General features: G+C 42.1%; 1 protein-coding gene and 1 long non-coding RNA gene across 6 annotated transcripts in view; one reads left to right on the top strand and one right to left on the bottom strand.

Annotated features, from left to right (window-relative positions):
- Window positions 1-109: 109 nt before the first annotated feature.
- On the bottom strand, window positions 110-10968 carry LOC138766189 (uncharacterized). The gene is made up of 4 exons (XR_011358700.1): window positions 10522-10968; window positions 10216-10370; window positions 9278-9455; window positions 110-334 (listed from the first exon to the last, which is right to left on the bottom strand). It is a non-coding gene; the product is annotated as an uncharacterized lncRNA (long non-coding RNA).
- The window catches only part of LOC138766188 (NTPase KAP family P-loop domain-containing protein 1-like), a 25490-nt gene continuing 12133 nt past the window's right edge, over window positions 10954-24310 (top strand). The window contains exons 1-5 of one of the 5 annotated variants that reach the window (XM_069943577.1): window positions 10954-11086; window positions 16300-16454; window positions 21193-21248; window positions 21474-21664; window positions 23411-23542. In XM_069943577.1, the coding sequence (XP_069799678.1) occupies window positions 21592-21664; window positions 23411-23542 (205 nt within the window). In that variant the 5' untranslated portion in view covers window positions 10954-11086; window positions 16300-16454; window positions 21193-21248; window positions 21474-21591. Of the gene's footprint in view, window positions 11087-12106; window positions 12189-16299; window positions 16455-21192; window positions 21249-21473; window positions 21665-23410; window positions 23543-24310 lie in introns of those variants that run through there. The other 4 variants (XM_069943576.1, XM_069943579.1, XM_069943578.1 and 1 more) reach the window with 4 other exon arrangements.

Genomic DNA, 24310 nt, shown 5'->3' with positions numbered 1-24310 from the left:
AAAAGCCATAGCTGGAGTACCCTGTGGTTTAAAGAAAAAAAAAAAAAAACACTGGTGACACAATGTCAGATTCTTTTGTCATTTTTTAATAATTTTCTATAGGCTTTAGAATCGATCGAAACACAGATTCTAAATGGTTTCTATGCTTTTTTTTTTTTTTTTTGTCCTCCATGATAGTTTTCCTTTAAAAAAAAAAATGCCCAAGATAGTATATGGGGTTTTCTCATTACAAGTCATTTGTTTCTTTCCTTGTGTAATTCAAAAATTCTATAGATGATGATTGGTGCAAAAAAACTGCAGATAGAACACCCACACATTCACAGGTTTTGTTAAACTGGAAAAAAAAAACAGCTATTAATGCCAGAAATCGCAATGTAGTTAAACAATTCATATTTTCTCATTGACTCCCAGGTAATATCTATACAGTGTTATTGCCCAAATGCCAACGGTGGATTCTTGGGGGGTGGGACACAGTGGATATTTATCAAACTGTTGTAAAGTGAAACTGTCTCAGTTGCCCCTAGCAACCAGTCAGATTCCACTTTTCATTCCTTACAGATTCTTTGAAAGATGGAATCTGATTGGTTGCTAGGGGCAACTAAGGCAATTCTACTTTACACCAGTTTGATAGATTTCCCCCAGTGTGTATTTACCATTGTTCTAACGTCTGCCCGCAGCCTTTTTGATCTTGGCCATTAAAAAACTCCTTGGAAATACCGTGAAAAAGGCTGAAGCCGAATGCATTTTAAATAGAGATGAGCATGCACGAGTCTGACCATTTGGCATTTGAATACCGATGGCTGAAGAAATTGGGAGCAGCCCTAGGGAGTCCTGGAAAATATGGATACAGCTTACTGCTTAAGTCCGCTTATCTCTAATCCTTGAAGGGGTTATCCAGCGCTACAAAAACATGGCCACTTTCTTCCAGAGACAGCCCCACTCTTGTCTCCAGCTTGAGTGGGGTTTTGCTGCTCAGTTTCATTGAAGTGAATGGAGCTTAATTGCAAACCGCTCCTGAACTGGAGACAAGAGTCGTGTTGTCTCTAAAATAAAGTGGCCATGTTTTTGTAGCACTAGATAACCCCTTTAAGTTGATATTGCTACTAAATGAAAGAGGTTGACTCCCCGCAGGGAATCCTCTCAATGTGACAGGTGCTGTGGCACTCTGGGCCTGACTTGTGGAGGAGGCCTTGACCATGTAGTCATTTTCTCTGCACTGGCTACTGCAGGGGAACTTATCACTGGGTTCTGTTGTTTCTATACGTGTTGTTGCTTCTATTTAGAGCAGAGGTGATCTACACGGTAACCTTGAAGAAACAATCTAATGGAATTTTTGTCAACTCTGGCCAAACTAGTTTGGTTTTCAAAGTGCCCTGATTGATAGTTGCAGTCCTAGTAACCACTGGAGTACTATGAAAGTGGAAGCAATTTGGCCAGACTAAACTAATCAATAGCGATCTGTTATGCCATGGATCTAAGTGGCACCTGATGATCTTAACTGACACATAATAGTTTTCCATTTTTTTTTAAATAAAATTCTGCCACATGTTGATTGTTCAGGTGCTTATTTAATGGTACTTTTTCACGGAGCAATAATTCACACGATTAAAGGAGAAGTCCGGCCAAAATTAATTTTTGATATGTTATTACTTATGAAAAGTTATACAAATTTCTAATGTACATTAATTATGGGAAATGCACATATAGGGCTATTTCCCTTAATTTAGTAGATCAGGAAGTGTTAGAATTCTCTCAGATCCAGTGACGTCATGATGAAAGGTGTAATTCCTATGGAGTGTCCAGTAGGACTCCTATGGAGTGTCTCTATATAGAAGTCTATGGGACTTTGTTGTTTCTATGGATTTCAATGTAGTGTAGTGTACAGTGCTTTATTGAATGAATACATCTATGGAATACTTTGGGGAGCAAGTGTCCCTGCTCCCCAAAGTATTGCATAAATGTATTCATTCAATACATTAGGATATCACAGCAAGCCCGCCGATCCGCCGCATTCCCGCCACACTCCCGCCGGTCGGTCGCATATACACTGAACTACAGCTCCCATCATCTGCTTATAGTATGAGCAGGTGATGGGAGCTGTAGCTGGTTAATGGATATCACTTGCCGCTAATGCTACTGCTTATGCCGCCGGGCGCAGGGGGGAGACGCTCAGTACACAGGCTCCCCCCTCCTCCTCCTTCCGGGAACCTTCCCTCTATAGCACTGCTGACTCCCTGCCTGGCCGTACCGGCTCCCGATGCATCCTGGTGTCCGCACTGAAGCATCGGGAGCCGGTATATGAGAGCGGCGGCCAGGCAGGGAGTCAGCAGTGCTATAGGGGGAAAGTTCCCAGAAGGAGGAGGAGGAGGGGGGAGCGCTCCTGTGTACTGAACGGCTCCCCCCTGCGCCCGGCGGCATAAGCAGTGGCATCGCAGGCAAGTGATATCCATTACCCAGCTACAGCTCCCATCACCTGTTCATACTATACGCAGATGATGGGAGCTGTCGTTCAGTATATATGCGGCGGATCGGCGAAAATGCTGCGGATCGGCGGGCTTGCTGTGATATCCCAATGTATTTAATGAACACATTTATGCAATACTTTGGGGAGCAGGGACACTTGCTCCCCAAAGTATTCCATAGATGTATTCATTCAATAAAGCACTGTACACTACACTACATTACATTACATAGAAATCCATAGAAACAATAAAGTCCCATAGACTTCTATAAAGAGAGCGCACCCTGCTGGACACTCCATAGGAATTACACCTTTTGTCGTGACGTCACTGGATCTGAGAATTCTAACACTTCCTGATCTACTGAATTAAGGGAAATAGCCCTATATGTGCATTTCTCATAATTAATGTACATTAGAAATTTGTATAACTTTTCAAAAGTAAAAACATATCAAAAATTAATTTTGGACGGACTTCTCCTTTAACGATTCCAAATGAACGATGTGTTTTTCATAACGATCAGCGTTTAAATGGAACGATATATCTTACGGAAAAATCGTTTTGCGATCGTTTAAGCCTATCTCACACATAGCTTAAATCGGTGAAAGACTGTTTACACGGAACGATCTGCAAATTTTTTGCGAATGACCAACGATGATTTGAGAACTTGTTGAAAGATCAAAATGAACGATTTCTCGCTCGTCGCTTGATCGTTCGCTGTGTTTACACGGAACGATTATCGCTCAAATGCGATCGTTATCGTGCAAAATCGAACAATAATCGTTCCGTGTAAAACCACCATAAGAGTACCTGTCACTAACTACCTGTCACTGAACAAGTTGGATGCAGCCCTAAGGCTCCCTAGAAAACATGGATACGGTCGTAGGCTGTATCCATGTATTTCCGGACTCCCTAGGGCTCCATGCAACTTCTTCAGCCACCAATATTCAAATGCTGAATGAGCATCTCTGTGCTCATTTCTAGTACAGATGCAGTGAAGCAGAAATGCTGTGTCCTGCTGCTTAACTTTTTCTGTGTTGTAGCACATAAGTGAACTTTGAGTTACTTACATGCTGCAGCAAAGAAAGGGTTAAGCAACAGGACAGGACTTTTCTATGCCATAGCTCTTGCACTGCCAGTCTCTGCGTCTGACAGCACAGGAGTCACGTTTTAGTTTTTTTTTTAATTTGTGATTAAAACAAATCATCAGCCCCCTTAAAGGGAAACTATCAGCAAGTTAGATGGGTCTAACCTGCTGATAGCTTCCTAGTGTGCATGGGACGCTTAGGTTGAAGGTATGTTACCTATTACCTTCATCCTCTGCACCATTCCCATGCTGTTTGTTGTTAAATTCTCTGTCTGGTAAGCCATTAGGTGCACTGGGCCAATCCACCTCCGGATGGCCCGCCCCTTCTAATGACTATGAAGGGAGGCGAGGTGGGCTGGATCAGTGCTAGGGGACCCCCAGTGCTCCTAATGGCCTTACTGGGCAAAACAAAAAGCATGGGAACACCAATGAGGATGAAGGTAGCGGACATACCTTCATCCTCAGCGCCCCTTGTGCACTAGGGAGCTGCTGATTCGTCTAACTTTCTAATAGTTGCCCTTTAAGAGCAAATTAAATTATCAGCACGCTCACATGACCCGATAAAAAACAACTTGAACGTGTGTACAGGTGTAGAGAATGATGAAACCCAGCGTCAGCTCAGACAATATTAGTATTCAGATACCTGATAAGTCTATTAACCTTCCTTTGTGTTCTAAGAATTGTATGTACATTAAGTGATATATAATGCATTCTAGTATACAGATCTACCAAACCTATCCTGTAATTGCTTTGAACTGAAGAATTTGGTACTCCCGTCTGGCACATTGGACTACTCTTCGGGGACATTCATAGCTATTGGAATCTGTGCACAGGGACTAAGCATGGTCCGACTGCCGTGTTTGCACTTGAATTTCTGTTTGGTGCCAAATACACAGCTAATGTTGATTTGGGCAGAACATTGTGAAAGTCACAATTATATCAGAGACCTCAAATCTTTAAGGTGATGGCAGAAACAGTTTACTTACTGCAACTCATAGCACATGATAGATGACCATGCCGCTCCTCCCCTCCGCTTTGTGCTAGTTTAGATTAGCCATCAAGGCGTGTGACACCCACACATGCTAGTGGCAAAGATTGTGACTCAAATCCTTTTATAATGACCCCAGGCGTGTTTTTTCACCTCTCCCCCCTCACTTTATAATAGATCCCAGCCGGGAGCTAGAGTAGATATCTCAGATAGATCATCAGGTAAAGGCCGACTTTAGTGTTAAAATCATTTTTTTAATATTAGACATGATTTACAAGATTTTTTTTTCATTTTTTTATTTTTTCTAATTTGCCATTTTGCGGTATATATTATAACATAATTGAGAAATCTTGCAGTTTTCACTCTGGCCACTAAATCTAATAATAAAATGACACTTCCTGTTCTGCAAACATTTCTTTTCAATAGTCTCCTCCTTATCTCTACCCATTCCTTCCATAGAAGTAAATAGGATCAACTTAAGTCTATTGTGCCTACAGTATGTCCATGGCTCTTGCTTTAAAGCATATCTCTAAATGCTGTTAAAAGGAGCTCTGGCAAAATGACCCCCCCATAATAATGTAAAAAAAAAAAAAAAGTTACATTATCCACAAAAATAAATCAAGGAGATACATTCACTTTAAATCCGCAGGACCGAAAGAGAGGTAACATTGCCCTCTTGCAAAGCCCCACACACACACGTACACTTATTTTGAAAAGTGATGTTGTGCTGTCCCACCACGGTGTTGCTATTGGTTACATCTTTCACAAAAGCCTGTACTTTCAAGTGTAAGGGCTAATATTGCACAGCTGTAGTAACGCAAGGGTTATTGTTTTGTTTATGTACCACATGGATCTGTACACCAATGAGAGTTCATGGATCTCTCTCTTTACTTCTTTACACGCACTCCTCACCCACTCACAGCTCAGTTTACACAGACTGTAAGAAGGAAGTCACATGGGTAGAAGAAGTGTGAGGTCTTTTGCCTTGGATTCTAGCTACTACTAGAGAGGACACGTCAGGGATCAGCCTAACCTACTCCGTGGACAAAGAGGAACACAGTGCAGGACAGTATCCACAAAGAAGTAAAGAAACTGATCCGGATAGAGCAAAGTTGCCAGAAGCTTATGCTCTCTATCTCACAACGCGGGTGTAATCAGGGACTCTGACCTCTTTGCTTATCCCAGGTAACATGGTCTGGGGCTTGTGTCATCCTCTAGGACGGGTCAGCCGACACTGGTGGGCAATAGTTGGTGCAAAGACCAAAGTGTCAAAACACAGGCACAAGTATTCTCTCTCTACTTTTAAGTATTCTACCTCTGAACTTCCGGCAGAGCACAGTACTACTTGTGTTGGGACTCTCTCGACTTCCTCCTCTCTATTCTTCTGATTTTCTTCTCCTACCTCTCATCGCGCAACTCAGTCAGCACGGCTGTGTACCTCCTTTTACTATCAGTACAGATCTGAACTCTGAAGTATTAAGTAACTTAAAGGGAACCAATCACTTAAAAAACGCATGTAAAGCTATGGGAATGTGCTGTAGCAGCACCCAGCACACTTCCTAAACATGCTTTTATACCCCCCGTCCCTGCAATGTACAAGCCAAAAACGTACTTTATAAACTCGGCGCCCTGTATGTAAATTACCCCCAAGTAGTCCTCTGGGCGGGGAGCTGTGGGCAAGTAGTCACGGTCCCTGGGCGTTCTGCAGTGCTAATCACGCCCCTCTGGGCGTGATTAGCCTGCATAATTGTGGCGGCATCATCGGAGGCGCACTGTCGTTCTTGCTGTGCCGCTCATGCGCAGTACAGCGGGGCCAGTCTGCGCCGTACTGCGCATGTGCAGAAAGCCTCAAACTCATTGCTGGAGATCCGGCAATGAGTTCGAGGCTATTTTGCACCTGCGCAGTACGGCGCAGACCGGAACCGCTGTACTGCGCATGAGCGGCACAGCAAGAACGTAGGCGTGCTGTCGTTAGAGACAGCGCGCCTCCGATGACGCCGCCACAATTATGCAGGCTAATCACGCCCAGAGGGGCATGATTAGCACTGCAGAACGCCCAGGGACCGTGACTACTTGCCCGCAGCTCCCCGCCCAGAGGACTACTTGGGGGTAATTTACATACAGGGCGCCGAGTTTATAAAGTACGTTTTTGGCTTGTACATTGCAGGGACGGGGGGTATAAAAGCATGTTTGGGAAGTGTGCTGGGTGCTGCTACAGCACATTCCCATAGCTTTACATGCGTTTTTTAAGTGATTGGTTCCCTTTAAGTTCTAAACTAAGCACCGACACAGTAATAATCACTTCCTTGGGTCATCTCCCCTTTCTGTGGGTGGCAGTGTCAATAGTCTAGATGGGTCACTATTCCACTCCGGACCACCGTGATAATTGCCCAAGGGAGCCTGCAACAGCCCGGCAGGTCACTGTCCACTGGGGAAAAAGGTGAAGCCAGCTCACTAAAAATAAAAGCAGGTGTGCCACCATACCTTTGTGCCCAACCAGCATTGGTGTCATGACAGAGCACAGGGCAGAGCTATACCTCGGCCAACCACTACATTAGTGGAGTCAACCAAGCGGTACACCAAAGAGCGCACCACCACAGATGTCAAAAAGGTTTTCAATGGGACAGTTAAAGGAGGCTATCCAGCATTAAAAAAATGGCCACTTTATTCTAGAGACAGCACCACACTAGTCTCCAGTTTGGGTGCAGGTTTTGCTACTCAGTTTCATTTAAGTGAATCGAACCGAAATGCAGACCGCACCTGAACTGAAGACAAAGGTCGTGCTGTCTCTGGAAAAAAGTGGCCATGTTTTATTAAATAATGGATAACCCTTTTTAAAGGAGAACTTCCACCAAATTCAGAGCAGGCAATAAACAATGTAAACATACCTATCTTTGTGCCCCATAACACTGCTATCGGGTCCCGTTGACAGCCGCTGGTGACCTGCAGCTCTTCCAGCTGCAATGTTGTGTACTCAGCTGAGTGATTGCCCGCTCAGCCAATCAGTGACTTGGGCGGGACACTGATATTGAAGCTGGAAGAACCAGGTATGTGATTTACCCGGTTTCTAGTGTAAAAAATGACTTCAGGCGCCCGTCAGCAGGACCCGGGAGTGGCGCAGCGGAGGCATGGGGACAGGTGAGTTTAGGTTGTTTATTATTTTCCTGCACCCCCCTGCCTTCTTCCCTTTTTAAATTTGGAGGGACTTCTCCTTTAAGGTCAAAAGAAGAATATTCAGGGAAATCAATTTGAGTGACAGTTGCACAAAAAAACAGACATCCTAAGGATTACAATGCTACATTATTATGTAAGAGGTTTAACACATTAGAAAGCCCTCAGTCAAATACATTCCTGAATTCTAACCAGACGTGTGAAGGAGTCATTGCTTCACAAGCCATTTTAGGATACGTTTAGTGGGATCCTATGGGAATTTTGAAACCTAAGACAGTTCTACTTTACACCAGTTTGATAATTCTCCCCCTTAACTGTTGTTTTTTTTTTTTTTTTTTTTTTTTTAAAGAGAATAAAAAGGACAAAATTGGTGTTTGGTGTTTTTTTTTTTGCCTGAAAAACACTGTGACCAGATGTTAGCTGCGAGTCAATGGGGAAGTATAAAACTCAAAACTCTGATGGCATTTTTGTATTTGGCTTATTCTGAGCATTTTGGGAAGTATAGACTTCTATCGGGAGAGAAAAAAAAACTTTATGTCCATATTGGCGTTTTTTTCTGGCGTTTTCCGACAATGTTTTAATAGAAATCCTGGAATAACATGACTTGTGATAAAAGAAAATGCAGGGGGTAAAATGGCAAAAAAAGAAACATAAAAGATTAAAGGTTGCCCTTTAAGTATTTCCTTTCTTATTATGTTAGGATATCTATCCTAGATTTTGCATGGAGTTTTTTGGGGGGTGAAAAAAACACCACACAAAACTCCGCCAAACCTGCTTTTATCTGGTGTTTTTCTGGCATTTTCTCATTTTTAGTGTAAATTACCACTAATACAATGACAGAATTATATGATATATCTATATGTTTATCCCAGGCATGTTTAAATTCTCTTGTTCGAGTGGTAATTTACACTAATATCAGAAAAAGGCAGAAAAACTCCAAATAAAAGCAGGTTTTAGAAGTTTTATGTGTTGTTTTTTCAACCAAAAACAACTGTTCTTTTTTACTTCTAGGGCTTGGAGTTTTACGCATTAGGAGGTTGCCGTAACTGTAGATGTAGGGTATGCAGCGCAAACAAACCAAGCCTAAAGAAATTTTCTTAGATGGGTTGAAAAAATGGCTGCTTTAAGCTATACCATGTTTACCTTTCACACACACCTCACATCTTACAGTCATCAATCTCAGAATCCTGCGTCTAAGCTTTAGACTTTGTTTGCCTTGTAAGATTGCTTTATATATTTACTAATGGATCATATTTACACCTGTAACACCCCGGTGGAGAATGTGGATTTCTCATATCTTTGTGAAAATTTCTAGAAAAAAATTTATACATGGCCATAGACATCTCTGATGTCTGATGACATGTCAAAAGTTATTTTAATGACAGGTTTTTTTTATCGATATACCAGACTGGTTACATTATCTTTCCCTCACCTCACAGACACCAGTTTTAAAGGAGAAGTCCAGTGAAAATTTTTACTAAATTATTGTATTGCCCCCCCAAAAGTTATACAAATCCCCAATATAGACTTATTACGGGAAATGCTTATAAAGTGCTTTTCCCCTGCACTTACTACTGCATCAAGGCTTCACTTCCTGGATAACATGGTGATGTCACTTCCTGGATAAAATGGTGATGTCACTTCCTGGATAACATGGTGATGTCACTTCCTGGATAAAATGGTGATGTCACTTCCTGGATAACATGGTAATGTCACTACCCGACTCCTAGAGCTGTGCGGGCTGTGGCTGCTGAAAAGGATGATGGGTACAAAAGTTAACATGTATGTTATTGCTAAGTTTTTTTTTACATGTTTGGATTGTGTTACAGCACCATAAGCAATGGGTTACATCTGCACACTTAAAGGGGTACTCTGAAAATTTTTCTTTCAAAGTTTTTTTTGTGTGAAAAAGTTATATAGATTTGTAATTTACTTTTATTTACAAAATCCCAAGTCTTCTAGTACTTATCAGCTGCTGTATGTCCTGCAGGAAGTGGTGTATTCTTTCCAGTCTGAAGAGCAGGAGAGATTTTCTATGGGGATTTGCTGCTGCTATGGACAGTTCCTGACATGGACAGAGGTGGCAGCAGAGAGCACTGTGTCAGACTGGAATGAATACACCACTTCCTGCAGGACACACAGCAGCTGAAAAGTACGGGAAGACTTGAGATTTTTTAACAAAAGTAAATTACTAATCTATATACTTTCTGACACAAGTTGATTTAGAAATATTTCACCGGAGTACCCCTTTAAAGGGAATATATCATCAGATGGACTATTGTGTAAATAAAGTTTTTTATGTTAAACATATTTTTTAAACAATGTTGGTGATTTTTTTTTCCACATTTTCTATTTTTATGAAATCTTGCAGTATTCATTATGAACACTAGGCCTAAAACTATACTGATATTTGCTGTTTTGTCGGTGATAAAGTCCTCATGTAAAGTGATTTGGACAGCATTAGATACAAAATATGACAGCATTATATAGATAAGACAATAGGAGCTCACCTCTTCTGCACAGGTCACAGAGCATGCTTACAAACATGTCCCATACAAAGAATAGGATGGGGAGATGTTCATTGTGTCTATGTCCTTAGGGTTTGCAGCAAAGCACATGACTTGAAAACAACTCAGACAACATGACCGCCTCCAAAATAATTATACTAAAAAGGAAAGAATAGAAAAAAATGATTCCAGTATCTGGATTTAATCAAGAAAAAAATAGACTAAATAAGATATATATATATATATATATATATATATATATATTCACTTCAAAGCAGTTTTTCATTGAGAATATTTTTAAGGGCATACCTCAAGGTTATACTTTGATACTTTGAGTGCTATAAGTTGTAGGTCTGAGATGTCAGCTCTGGGTTCATTTGGGTCCATATTAATAGGCTGCTCAGAGGGATCTGTAGTCTAGAGAAGGATGAGAATATTGGGCATCTTTCCTTTGGAGCTGGTTGGTAGTTTTAGGGCATGGGTGGCATTTTATAAATGTCACCCACATGTGGCGGCAAACTTCCACATGGAAACGTGCGTGCTGTAGATGTTCAACATACAGAATGTCAGTTATATGTGGCAGATTTTTATTGCTGCTTTTGCTTCTGAAATATCACGGATCTGGGGTCAAAATCCCTAGTGGAAGAAGCCGCTTTCCGATTACACGCTGGAATGTATATGGTAGTGTTACTCACACTGTTGCCCACTTATCATGAAACTTGGAAGTTTAAAGTCCAAGCCAGGCCCATGTTGACTTACAGCGCTAAAGTCTAAGCCATATCTATTATACCGTAATACTATTCCAAACAGGCGTGGAGTCAGCTTCTCGTACTCTGAAAGACTATATGAAGACTATATGAAGACTATCCATCTGGTGAGTGAACCGTTCTCTGTACAGAAAATCATATATACGCAGGCTGTATGTGTGCTGTAATATATACTGGTACTAAGGGGTGTTAGACTCCGAAGATCCCGTGGCCCCAAGGGAACAAGTAGAAGGAGGGAAAGGTTAGAATTAGATTCAACTGAATGATCCGGAGAATCTGGCAAAATATTTGTGCCGCAAAAAAACAATGTAGCCATTGTGCGTCCGTGTCACCTATATGACAGTGGGTCCGTACAAATGTGGGCAGTTACTGAAACACATTCGTAATCCTGTCCGCGGGTCCGCAATTACAGAGAGGGTTCCTGGTGTGTGAACGGGACCTAAGGATGCTTCCACGCATACAGGATCTGCTGCAGATATCATTGTAGCTAAATGCATCAATCTGCAGTAATGTCTTCTTAGACTGAAGCACAAGTTTGGCCGTCCAAAAATTTGGGAGGTAAGACAAATGGTTTGGAAAGATTTTTTGATTAGACAACATGTAATGATAGGTAGATTATCTAAATGCAATGTAAGATTGGCGCCACACATAGAACTTTCTGGAAAAAAATACCACGTGTTAGCTGAAAGTCAAAAATAAAAATAAAAAGGTCTTTACAAGTAATGCCCTGCTGATGCATCTTTCTTCACGTGTAGCGTTTTGTTACAGCATGGTCGAGGTGTGTCAGCTAGTGTCATTGTTTTACCATTGACCCCTATAGCTTTTTCCTGCTTAAAAATGCATGTATAGGCTATGTTCACACTACGTAAGTTTCCGGGTGTAGCACGTTCTGTGAATAAGCGGCAGAGACTTACGTAGTTTGCGTACAATGGAAAGTATACGATCTACGGCTGCACAGTTCACACTACGTAAGAACTTACGCCAGGATCGTATGCGGCGCCGTAAAAAATTAACCAGACCATTGTTTGAGGACGAAAATGCTGTAACTTACGCCCGTAGCGTAACATGCGGTCCCGTACGTAGTGGTGATTTCTTCATTTTTGCACTTTGTTTTGCCGATCCAAAAGGTTCTGTGGGGTGTCCGGGGCTAGCCGAAGATTTCCAAGTAAAAGACCGCTGTCAGATCGCTACGTACGGCGCTCGGGAAGCGTAAGTAGACTACGGGCGTAAGTTCGTATTTAACACGTATATGTCCGGCCGCGAAAATATGCGGCCGGACATATACGTAGTGTGAACATAGCCATAAGTGTAAGAAATAATCAGGACTCCCCCATGCACATGAGACTGTAGTGGTTCTTCTTAAATCAGTAAGATGTGCTAAAAAAAAAAATCTAATGGAAAAAGTATAGTATATGACTTTAAAGGGATCCTGTCATCTTTTCATGCTGCCTGAACCTGGGTGGTCCCTAGCAGCTTCTCCTCTCCTGCCCACCTTGACTGAAACATCTCTCCCTATACTCAAACAGAAATGCAAATTGCAACAGCGGCTGTGATTTATGCAAAAGATAAGTTGTGTGAACATAGCCTAATAATGTATAAATGAGGTAACCTATAGGTTCATGCTTATCATAAGAACCTTTTAGATGGGATGACGGGAGCCAGATAAAGAGCCCCCTTTACGGAGATATCAGCGCCCTTTACGATCACGGAGATATCAGCGCCCGAAGCCCGATGCGCGCACTGACAGGAGAGTCCGATGCCCATAGAGAATGAGGGAGCATCGGACTCCCCATTCATTCTCTATGGGCAGTATAGCTTTTTTGTTTAAAATACAGATAAAGGTAGTAGTGGTATGATGATGAAGGGACAAGAGGATGCTGAAGGAAGTACTTGTATGATGATGAAAGGGCAGGAGCATGATAAAAGGGGTAGAAGTATGATGATGGAGGGGCAGGAGGATGAAGGGGTAGCAGTATGATGATGGAGGGGCAGGAGGTTGAAGGGGGTAGTAGTATGTTGGTGGGGGTGCAGTAGGATGAAGGGGTAGTATAATGGAGGATCAGGAGGATAAAGGGGGTAGTATGATGATAGAGGGCAGGAGAATAATGAAGGGGGTAGTATGATGTGGAGGTGTAGGAAGATGAAGGGGTAGTAGTATGATATTAAAAGGGGTAGTAGTATGATGATGGAGGGGCAGGAGGATGATGAAAGGGTAGAAGTATGATGGTGGAGGTGCAGGAGGATGAAGGGGGTAGTAGAATGATGGAGGAGCAGGAGGATGAAAAGGGTAGTAATATGATGATATGGGGTGCAGATGCATCGTATGGGCACAAACTCCCAGTATAGTCAGTCAGTAGAGTGCTATCTCTGGGCCACAGCCTGTTCTTAGTGGGGTGTAATATTCTGGGGATCTGACACTGGGGTATTAAATATACTGGGGACTGGACCCTCGGGTGTGTAATGCTCCTTTTGTGTTGTTCTGACTGGAAAATTGTAACTGGAAAATTTTGGAAAAAACACTCCCCAAAATGCAGGTGACAAGCCACACGCCGCAAACCACACCCATGATAGGCCACGCCCCACCGAGAAGCAACTATCGGTTTACACAGGGCAATGTGCGCATGGTAGTGCCAATTCACACACAGACAGCATATCAGGAATGAGTATTCCTAATAACGTTAATTTGCCCAATTGTCATCCTCTGCAAAAGGGCCTATAGACGCCTCTGGATTACAATGCAGATATTCCAACCAGGGTGTTTAGGAAAAGTGGATTGTGTCTGCTGCCTCTGCTCTGTGTACAAACCCCAAGCTAAAGGACACGTCCAGCATCTCATCCATGTGATCCTTTATTGAAGTCACATTAAGATCAAGTTGCCGACAAGTCACATGGCCATGACTATGAACTAATCAATTCAAAGCAGATCCCAGCCCACTTGTCTGATCAGTTTGTGACCTCTATACACAATAAGAACTCTGTTCTATGGAAAACAAATCGTCATTCTATGGTAATACGCCTCAGCCTAGATGTAAGATAACAGCAAAATGCAAAACACAAAACAACGGGACACATAGATGTGTGGTTATGAGCCAGACTGATAGCCTCGACGGCAGACGCCATCTAAAAAATACTCACATTGCAAAAATAAAAAAGTTAATATGGAAAGATTTCAACCTACCAGACAATAAACTAAAAATTGTATGATTGCGATAATATATATATATATATATATATATATATTTTATTAAATCTATACTTTATGGTAGGATTGGCCCATAACACATGAGATTCCACCATTAGGCTCAGACATTGTGAGCTCTAGGGGCCCTATTACACGGGACGATTATCCTGCGAAAAATCGTCATATTGTTCAAATTTAAACGATAATCGTTCTGTGTAATTGCAGGCAACGATCGAAAAATCGTATATGTGTCGTTGATCATTGATTTAGATCTGAACCTAAAATCATCGTTAATCATTCACTGTAATTCCGCATTTGTTCACTAATCGTTCAGTGTAATTGCACATTGTTCATTGTTTTGCTGGAATCAGAAGGAATAAACGATCATAGTAACGATCATAACTAACGACCATCGTTCTGTATAATATGGTGAACGATTTTAGGTTAACGATAGACAATCTCGTTTGTGATCGTTTATCGTTAGTCGTTAATCGTTAAAAATCGCTCCGTGTAATAGGACCCTAAGGGTCGATTTACACAGACAGATTATCTGACAGTTTATCTGCCAAAGCTTTCAAGACAAAGCCAGAAACAGACTCTAAACAGAGATCAGGTCATAAAGGAAAGCCTGAGATTTCTCCTCTTTTCAAATCCATTCCTGGCTTTGGCTTCAAATCTTTGGCAGATAATCTTTCTGTGTAAATGGACCCTTACGCTACAACCCAATTAGGAGCTGACTTTGAAGTCAATCATTTATCACTATGGATGATTGACAAATAATCTATTAGAATTTAAGGGTACACAGAAAAATTATCTGACAGATTATCTGCCAAAGATTTGAAAAGAGGAGAAATCTCAGGCTTTCCTTTATGACCTGATCTCTGTTTCTGGCTTTGTCTTAAAATATTTGGCAGATAATCTGTCAGATAATCTTTCTGTGTAAATGGACCCTAAGGGCCTATTACACTAAACAATTATTGTTCATACTTGGTCGATTGTTTAGTGTAAGGATAGCTTCACACGTACCGCATCCGCAGTGGATTTTACTCTGTGAGTTTGCAGCAAAATACGCAGGGAATCCTGGTACTGTGATCCTCAATGGGGTTACATGCCTGCAGCTGAATTTTCATTCCCGAATTTTCATTCAGTATCTCCGGTACGTGTGAAGCTACTCTAATAGGACATGTTGAAAGATCCCAGTTTGAGCAGCGATGCAGCAGCAGACTCAGCGCTGACTTCAATGGGCCTATCAAATGATCTAAGGATTGTTCCGGCGGCTCCCTGCTCGCTGTCTGTGAGTGTAATAGCAAGGTGCAGCGAGAGCTGAGCTGACAGGTCGGCGCTCGCTTACCCTAGATTTTCAGTGTAATCCTCCCTTTGTTGATGATGTGTCCTGTGTACAGTCATAACATAATTGATGATGATGCAATTAAAAGATACTATCATTCTGTTGACCTTTGGGGCTCACGCTGCTACAGACAATGGAGCCTTGGGACCCTAATAAATGCTGTGATTGTTGGCTGAATGGGTTGATATCGCACTGTCTAATAGGGCCAGCGATCAGCTGATAAACAAGCTATGCTCTTTAGTCGGCTGATAAGGTCAATGACCTAGCTCAAAAATCATTATAAAATGGGATGTGATCTACGCTCATGCTGTGTAATAGACAGTGATCACAAATGAGCGCTTTTACGAATGACCTGAAATTGTTCACCATAATACATGGAGTAGTCGTTTTTATGATCATTTATGAAAAATGATATGTAGCACCCCCCCCCCACACACACACACCTATACTTGAACTACATGTTAATCTGGATTTAAAAACTCGCATGTATTATACTATAAATTGCTATAAATTTTTGGTCAGAATTCACTGTATGAACTCCCCCTTATAACAGACAACATTTTTTTTCATCCTGTATTACCCAATAATAATGTCTGATACTAGTAACATGTCCATGTTTATACGTTTTAAGCCCCCACTGACCCAGTAGCATATGGCTATGTCTAGCTGCACAGTATACATAAGAGGAGCGACATTCCATTTGTTCCTCAGAGTGTCTCCAAACGCCCCCTAGACTTAAATAAGTATTGTAAATGACACCACTACTACTAGTTTCCTTTTCTTTTTCAAAGCTAAAACTTAACAGCACCAACATCAAACGCCCCCATTGTATGCTAATCCCGTCACTAGACACCAGGTAACCGGTCCAGGCAGTGGGACTGTCACTAAATGAGTAGTTGCTGTGGAGCAGGTCCCTGGTGTTCTGCATTCTGATGCCATAGATCAGGTAATAAATGTATTATATTACTATTATTATTGAACGATTTCTTATCGCTGACATACTGCGTTGGTCTATGTTATAGCTTCACCTCTGTACGGTAAATTGTATCACGAGTTGCCCATAGTTTGTAGCTCTGTATACAGTACATGTGCTTGAATCCTGACTCCAGGTTTTTCTGCGCTATTATATGTTTGTGTACTCACATTGGGGTCATGTAGTCTAATGGAAATGTTCTGATAAATAGGTATTGACTTACGTAGCCGTTCCCTAAAAAATGTCTACAGTTCTTTTTCTCTACTTTGACAGCTAGTTGTAGGTACAATGAGTGTGGATAGATCTTAGCAGCTGTTTACATACTTGGGCTATGTTCACACAACGTATACTTTCGTAAAAGTACAGCCGTTGTTGCCGATAGTATACACATAGTATACACTCCGTCCGGGACCTCTAGCAGCACGACAAAAAACTGACAGTGCACACAATGAAGCGCGCAGCTCCAGCCGCACGGTCCATTGTGTGCAGTTGGGAGTTCTTATGCGTGCGCACACTGATGCACCCGCATCAGAACTCAGCGGTGCTAAAGATCATCTGGCCAGTACTGCAGTATCGGCCAGGATGATCTTATCTGACACCGGCCATTCCATGACACTGGCCGGGTCATGGATCGTCTGGTGTCCTACAATGTGTGAACATAGCCTTATATTACATACTTCCTTAAAGGGAACCATTCACCCCGTGGCCCCCGTTAGAAACAGACAAACAGTTACATAAAGGTCAATATACTTACCATATCACTCCCGGTCCCGTCCCGGATCTCGTTGTTGACACGGAGAAATCGCCGAATCTTCTTCTCGCGCCCATTATGGTAATGAGCGCCGCCGGCCTGAAGTCCAGCCTTCTCCCCGCCTCCGACACTTGATTGACGCCGGGTCTTCTTCCTCTTCGTCTTCTCTCTTCTCGCCGGATCCCGCGCAGGCGCCGTGACGGTCGTTTTCGGCGCATGCGCAGTTCACAATTGAAGCCGCTCCACAGCTTCAATGTTTACTGCGCAGGCGCCGATTGTCAGAGCTGAAGCGACGTGTTGGACTTCGCGCATGCGCGGTACACAGGAACGTCACGAGCATGTATCCTGTTTACCGTGCAGGCGCAGAAGAGATGACGAGACCTTCGCAACGGCGCCTGCGCGGGAATTCGTGAGGAGACTGAAGACTGAAGACGTCAATCAAGTTCCAGGAGGCGTGGATGGGCGGCGACGAGAAGAGGACCTCATGAATAAGTTGGACTCGTCCGTCGTTTCCTATGGACGTTGGACTCATCTCAGCTCATTACCATAATGGGCGGGAGAAGAAGATTCGGCGATTTCTCCGTGTCAACAACGAGATCCGGGACGGGACCGGGAGCGATATGGTAAGTATATTGACCTTTATGTAACTGTTTGTCTGTTTATAACGGGGGCCACGGGGTGAATGGTTCCCTTTAATTTTGTGTTTTTTAAAATATTTTTATTTATGTCGATTTGCTCCTAGAATAGCCCCAAACGTTTTTATAAATGATCAATAAAAACTGCATTCATTGATATTCCTCACCTGAAAGAGTCTGTCTGCATCGTGTTATTTATTAGATAAATTGTATATGTAATGAGGGGTAACTAGAAGATAAAAATGTTCTTGAACATTACAGGGGTTCTCCAGCAAAATAGATTTTCTTTCAAATCAACTGGTTTCATAAACTTATATAGATTTGTAATTTACTTCTTTTTGGAAATCTTAAAGGGAATCTGTCAGTACCCGGCTAGGACCCAAGGTGCTGACAGTGTAGTATAGGTGTGTCTCCCCCTCGTGCATATGAACCTGCTGATAGTCCCCCGGTAGCCACTTACCTCCTCTTATTGGCACGGCTCTTCTTTTTTTTTTTTTTTTAAACATTCTTTATTTAAGATATTTTCTCATTTCATAAATACATAGAAACAGACTGACTTTGATCATAAACCGGTAATATTTTCCTCCTAACGAAACAAGTACATAAAACAAGGATCTTCTGATCCTTGTAAGTCATTTTCAAGAAATGAAATTGTATAAAAAAAGTTTCTCGTTCCCCCAGGGAACTGTTCGGCCCGTCCGCCACCTCCATTGCTCACGCATATTTATGTATACGCATAAGCAGCACGCTGGAACATGAATTAGTAGGTGTATCTGAGCCAGCAGCAAGTGGGCCGATCGAAGCTTTGGGGGTGGGGTGGGGTGGGGTGGGGGGGCAAAATAGCCCCCAGTGCTCCTAACAAGCTCATTTGCATATTTTATACAATTAATTATAGAATCGGGTGAAATCAAGCAAAAATATTTTTTTTTTCTGAATTGTAAAATATATATTTTATTTTTACATTGACGTAGTTGTATAATGACTCTGTAGTTGGAGTTGTAGTATTTATATTGGTGTCATTTTGGTATACATATCATTTACTAAACATTGGTTGATTCTGGTAGGCGGAAGATAGGAAATAAAGCTGTTTAGCAAGGATTTTTGGAGTTTTTTTTTATATGGTGTTTATGATAAGATTTCAGTGATGTAACTTCATTTTCTGGGTTGTTACAATGAAGGTGATATCACATATTCAGGTGTGGACAAAATAAAACCAAACTTATTGGAATGTGATTGTTTGATACTCAGTATTACCAAACCATTTCTGTCTAATGCTAAGTTTACACGGAGCGATTATCGGGCGAATTTGAACGATAATCGCACGTGTAAACGCAGCGAACGATCGAAAAATCTTTCATTTTGATCTTTTAACATGTTCATAAATCGTCGTTCGTCGTTCTCAAAAAATTCGCCGATCGTTCCGTGTAAACAGTCGTTCACTGATTTTACCTATGTGTGAGATAGGCTTAACCGATCGCAAAACGAATTTTCTGTACGATATATCGTTCCATCTAAACGCTGATCGTTATTTAAAAAAAAATCGTTACTTCGAAATCGTTAATCGTACGATCGGGCCAATAATCGCTTCGTGTAAACTTAGCATAATGGTGCGTTTACACAGAAAGATTTTGGAAGCCAAAGCCAGGAATGGATTTAAAAAGAGGATAGATCCCAGTCTTTCCTTTATGACCTGTTCCCTGTTTATAGTCTGCTCCTGGTTTTGGCTTCAAAGATCTGTCAGATAAATCTGTCTGTGTAAACGCACCATTAGTGTAAAGCTGACTGGCAAACCTTTAGCCCATGTCTCTGGCATAACCTAGTATGTATAAAATCATGGCAGACTGGGGTCCTTTGTGAGACCACCACAAGCACCTGGAACACTGCTGATTGGAGTTGTCTCCAGTCCAGCCATTGGCAGCAGGATCCCAGCTGTGTATTAAAGCAATAAATCACCTTTTTTCAATGATTAAAGCCAGATAATGTTCTTACTAATTTGTCTTCTTACTAATTAATCTCTGATTGTAATTTATATATTTATTTATTTTTGTACATTATTACGTGGGGCAGCCATCTTTTCTGAGCTGTTTTTAACAGCATTTAGACCAACGCTTTACAGCTAGCCACGTGGACATAGGCAACAATAGACAGTAGTTATTCATTTGACATGCATGGTAAAGGTTTCTGGCCATACACCGTTACCTTTGCGAATGTGAATCCACAGGGAAGGGGAAGCTGAGCTGTGAACATCACCCATTGTCTTCTCCATCTACTGGCCTCACCTTTTACTGTAATGCTGGACAGATCACTTTCCTATCATCAAGTTTTGGTTCAGATTTAGCCCCAGTGTTAAGATTGAAATCTAAACCATCGTAAAAGGGAGAATTAGAAAAATGAATGAAAAAAATAATAAAAATAAAATAATAATCATTCAGCATGTAAAATTTTACGATGACATATATTTCCCATTGCATTGGAACACGTTTTATGGGTTTAATACATGTGTTTTAGATGCAGAATACACGTGTTCTACCTGATACACATGTTAAAGGCCATGGAACATTTTGCTTTTCAATGTGTTTCTTTATTTTTAAGCTATGACTTGGCATCCTGTAATAATGGAGTTAAAAGGAAAAGCAGCATGTAGCCACTTACCCCCTCTATCCAGCGCTGCTCTTTTGATCCGCCTAAATCCCGTTGTTATTAAGAAATTTAATCCGGTAAAATTAGCACTGGGGGTGTTCCTCAGCCCCCAGTGCACCATTGGGCCGCCAGCCACCTCCAATGCTCACGGCTTCTTATGCATATTCAAGAAAGCCAGTCTTCCTGCATCCTGGAATCAGCATCAGTAGGCCTGACTGTAGAAGGTTGTGGGCGTCCCAACTTTGCACTGGGGGCGGGGAACACCCCCAGTGCAGCACCGGAGCTAACCTTACTGGATCATATTTCACAAAAACAGCAGAACTTTAAAATAACCCAAGAACGATGCTGGATAGAGGAGGTAGGGGTTTACTGGGAACTATCAGCGGGTTTGAAGTTACAATGGTAGATTACGGTTTTCTGGGGGCAGATTAAACACCAGCATATTCCTATGCTATCAGTTATAGTATTAAAAACAACTATATTTCCTAAATAACGTTATTTGACAAATTCTGCAACATCATCCAACTGAGATAATAAAAAAAGAAATAAGGCAACAATATGTTTGTATAAGTCATAAACAAACAAGGGAGGAGCACCAAGGGGAAAACATGTGCAGCCGCCAAGTACTTTGGTCCCGATATAACCAAGAGTTCATGTTCATAGGTGCTTCCTCTTTTCTCCACAGGTATAAGGATCCCTGGAGAAGTCGCTCATCGTAAAGTGATGACATGGTGTGTCCCGGTAAGGAGAGGCTCGCTTCCTTTAATACTCTTTTTCTTCAATAGTACACCCCCTAAGAATTGGGATTTTTCTTCTACACCCCCACCCCATGCACCAACACTTCCCAACTTTACTCATTTCAGCATGGTCTTGTACCTGTTAATATTCTCCAGCCATTAGAGCCATGTTATCTTATCTGCTGTATATTACCCCTCACCTTATCTCCACTTCCTTTCATCATTATAGACACTGTAAACAGGCACGGCTGGTACAAAAGTGCACACACCTAGTCATCCAGCAGATTATAGACGATTTCTGGAGGTCCCAACAGCAAGACGGGTGTTATTGGGGGCCCTTCTAACAAATGGCTTGTCCAAAATGGAAAAACCTTGAAGGGAATGTGTCTTCAGAAACATCCTGTTATTTTAATCACGTTTGTATGCTACACAAATTTTTTAGGAATTTTTGAGATTTTATTTTAATTTACCATTTTACTAGTTGTATTATAGAATAATTCTGAAATCTTGTAGTTTCAATTCTGGCCACTGGGCCTAAAACTAAGCTGAGACTTCCTGTTCTGTACAGATCATTACCAGCAGTCTCCTCCTTATCAACACAGACAAGAGCACAGTGACACGTGACACCAGTGTATAGATAACATAGACAGGAGTACAGTGACAGGTGACACCAGTATATAGATAACATAGACAGGAGTACAGTGACAGGTGACACCAGTATATAGATAACACAGACAAGAGTACAATGACAGGGGATAATAGTTGTAGATAACACAGACAGAAGCACAGTGACAGGGAACACCAGTGTATAGATAACACAGACAGGAGTACAGTGACAGGTGACACCAATATATAGATAACACAGACAGGAGCACAGTGATAGGTGTCACCAGTATATAGATAACACAGACAGGAGCACAGTGACTGGTGACACCAGTATATAGATAACACAGGAGTACAGTGACAGGTGACACCAGTATATAGATAACACAGACAAGAGTACAATGACAGGGAATAATAGTATATAGATAACACAGACAACAGCACAGTGACAGGTGACACCAGTATATATATATATATATATATAGATAGATAGATAGATAGATAGATAGATAGATAGATAGATAGATAGATAGATAGATAGATAAATATATACAGTAATAGATCATCTGCATATAATGCCAGCTTGTGGTGGTCCTGCCCAATTACCAGCCCCCTAACATTCAGATCATTGCGAGGTGAGACAGCCAGGTATGTAGGATAAAGGAAACAGACAGGAGTACAGTGACAGGTGACACCAGTATATAGATAACAGAGTTACACGCTATAGCTGTGTATACCCGCCTCCTTATAGAATTAACTCTATAAAGGTCATTAAGCATGCCCAGAAGCCTCACTCACTTTGATCTGAAAGGAACAGGTTCTGTCTTATGTGTCATATGGTTCATGGAGACAGAGACATGTCAAAAGTTTTATTCGGACAGAGTCTGAGTGTTGTAAACCATACATGTGATCGCAGTCGATATAACCCTGAAACTCTTAAATCTTTAGTAAATAAAGCAATAATGACACGACAACCATCTTTATTTACCAGTGGAGAATGGCCACGGCTTTTATTTAAGGATTTATCAACTGTAAAAACTTCTTCACTCAATAATAATAATAATAAATATTAACTTGTTTTTTTATTAAATACCTGCAGTCACCACACAATCAATAACTACAAGTCCGCCCTCGCCCCAATAATACTGCCTTCTTGGGGGGGGGGGGACACACCAGGGCACCCAGCAATGTCCGCCAATAGCGACACATCCTCTAAATAAATGCCATGACTGAAAGGGGAGGGAGGGACTTGTCTCTTGACTGCTTGCCCGCGACGACTAACGGCTCTTCTCGCCGAGAATTTCATTTTTCCATCAGCCAATCATCTTCAACCATTCGGGAGGTTAACTATACCTTTACTAATACTAACTTCATGGTATTCGCCACGCTCACATGTATGCGCTCTTCTAGGTGCATTGTGCATAATTCAGAATATGAGTATCACATTTATATTACAAATACAATGTAAACAGTTATGGATCAGTATTGCCTAGTGTGGATAATGGGCTTTGACATACCTATTCACCCCAGTTATATTCCCTTTTTTTTGCTGCTTCCCTTAAGGTTTTGAGACAAAAGATGACATCTACTGCTACTCTCTGGCGAAGGCTTTGTATTATGTCGTATCTCCCGTGACTGTCGGGTTTTATGCTCCATGGGGACGACGCAAAGATTACCTTCTTAACAAGGTTGAAAGTGAGTATTCGGCTTTATCTACTGTATGATGTTGGTGGGATTCTTCAACAAGGTGGAGTAACTAGGAAATAACCCAGTCAGCAGTAAGGAAATGATCATGCGGCCGGAGGGTGCGGGGGGCGATCATGCGGCCGGGGGGTGAAGGGGGGCGATCGTGCGGCCGGGGGGTGCGGGGGGCGATCATGCGGCCGGGGGCGATCGGGGCTGCAGGGGGGGCGGGCAGGATATACATTACCAGGTCCCCGCTCCTGCTTGCTTTGGCGGCTCCCAGCACGTTCTGCCCGGCCAATCAGTGCGCTGCCCTGCCGCAGCGCACTGATTGGCCGGGCGGGCCGTGAAGACACCGGGAGCCCCGAAGCAAGCAGGAACGGGGACCCGGTAATGTATAATGTCCGGCGGCTAGGGGGTTAATGGGGAGGGCTGCAGACAAAATCGCAGCAGGGATGTACATCCCTGAACAAAACACAGTAATCACTGAACTCAGGGAGAACAGCGAAAAAAATTCCAATGAAGTACTCAATCAAGAGTCTCCACTGATGCCCCCAAAAATTTAAATATGCAAAACAAGAGTCCGTGGAGCCTCAGTTACGAGTCTCAAAACACGGGATAGCCAGATATCTCTAGCCTGTTGCCAACGGGGTGCCTCCATGATGGGGAGAGCACCACACCACCCTGATAAATAACCCCTTAAGTCCCACTCGGTTGCGAGTATTGGAACATAGACAGGGAAACAACAGGGTGGCCCCTTTTGTCAATGTCTAACTCAAG

Source organism: Dendropsophus ebraccatus, chromosome 10 (genome assembly GCF_027789765.1).
Source record: "Dendropsophus ebraccatus isolate aDenEbr1 chromosome 10, aDenEbr1.pat, whole genome shotgun sequence".
NCBI lineage: Eukaryota > Metazoa > Chordata > Amphibia > Anura > Hylidae > Dendropsophus > Dendropsophus ebraccatus.
Note: the sequence above shows the minus strand (reverse complement) of the source record. Positions and strands in the feature narration are given on the sequence as shown.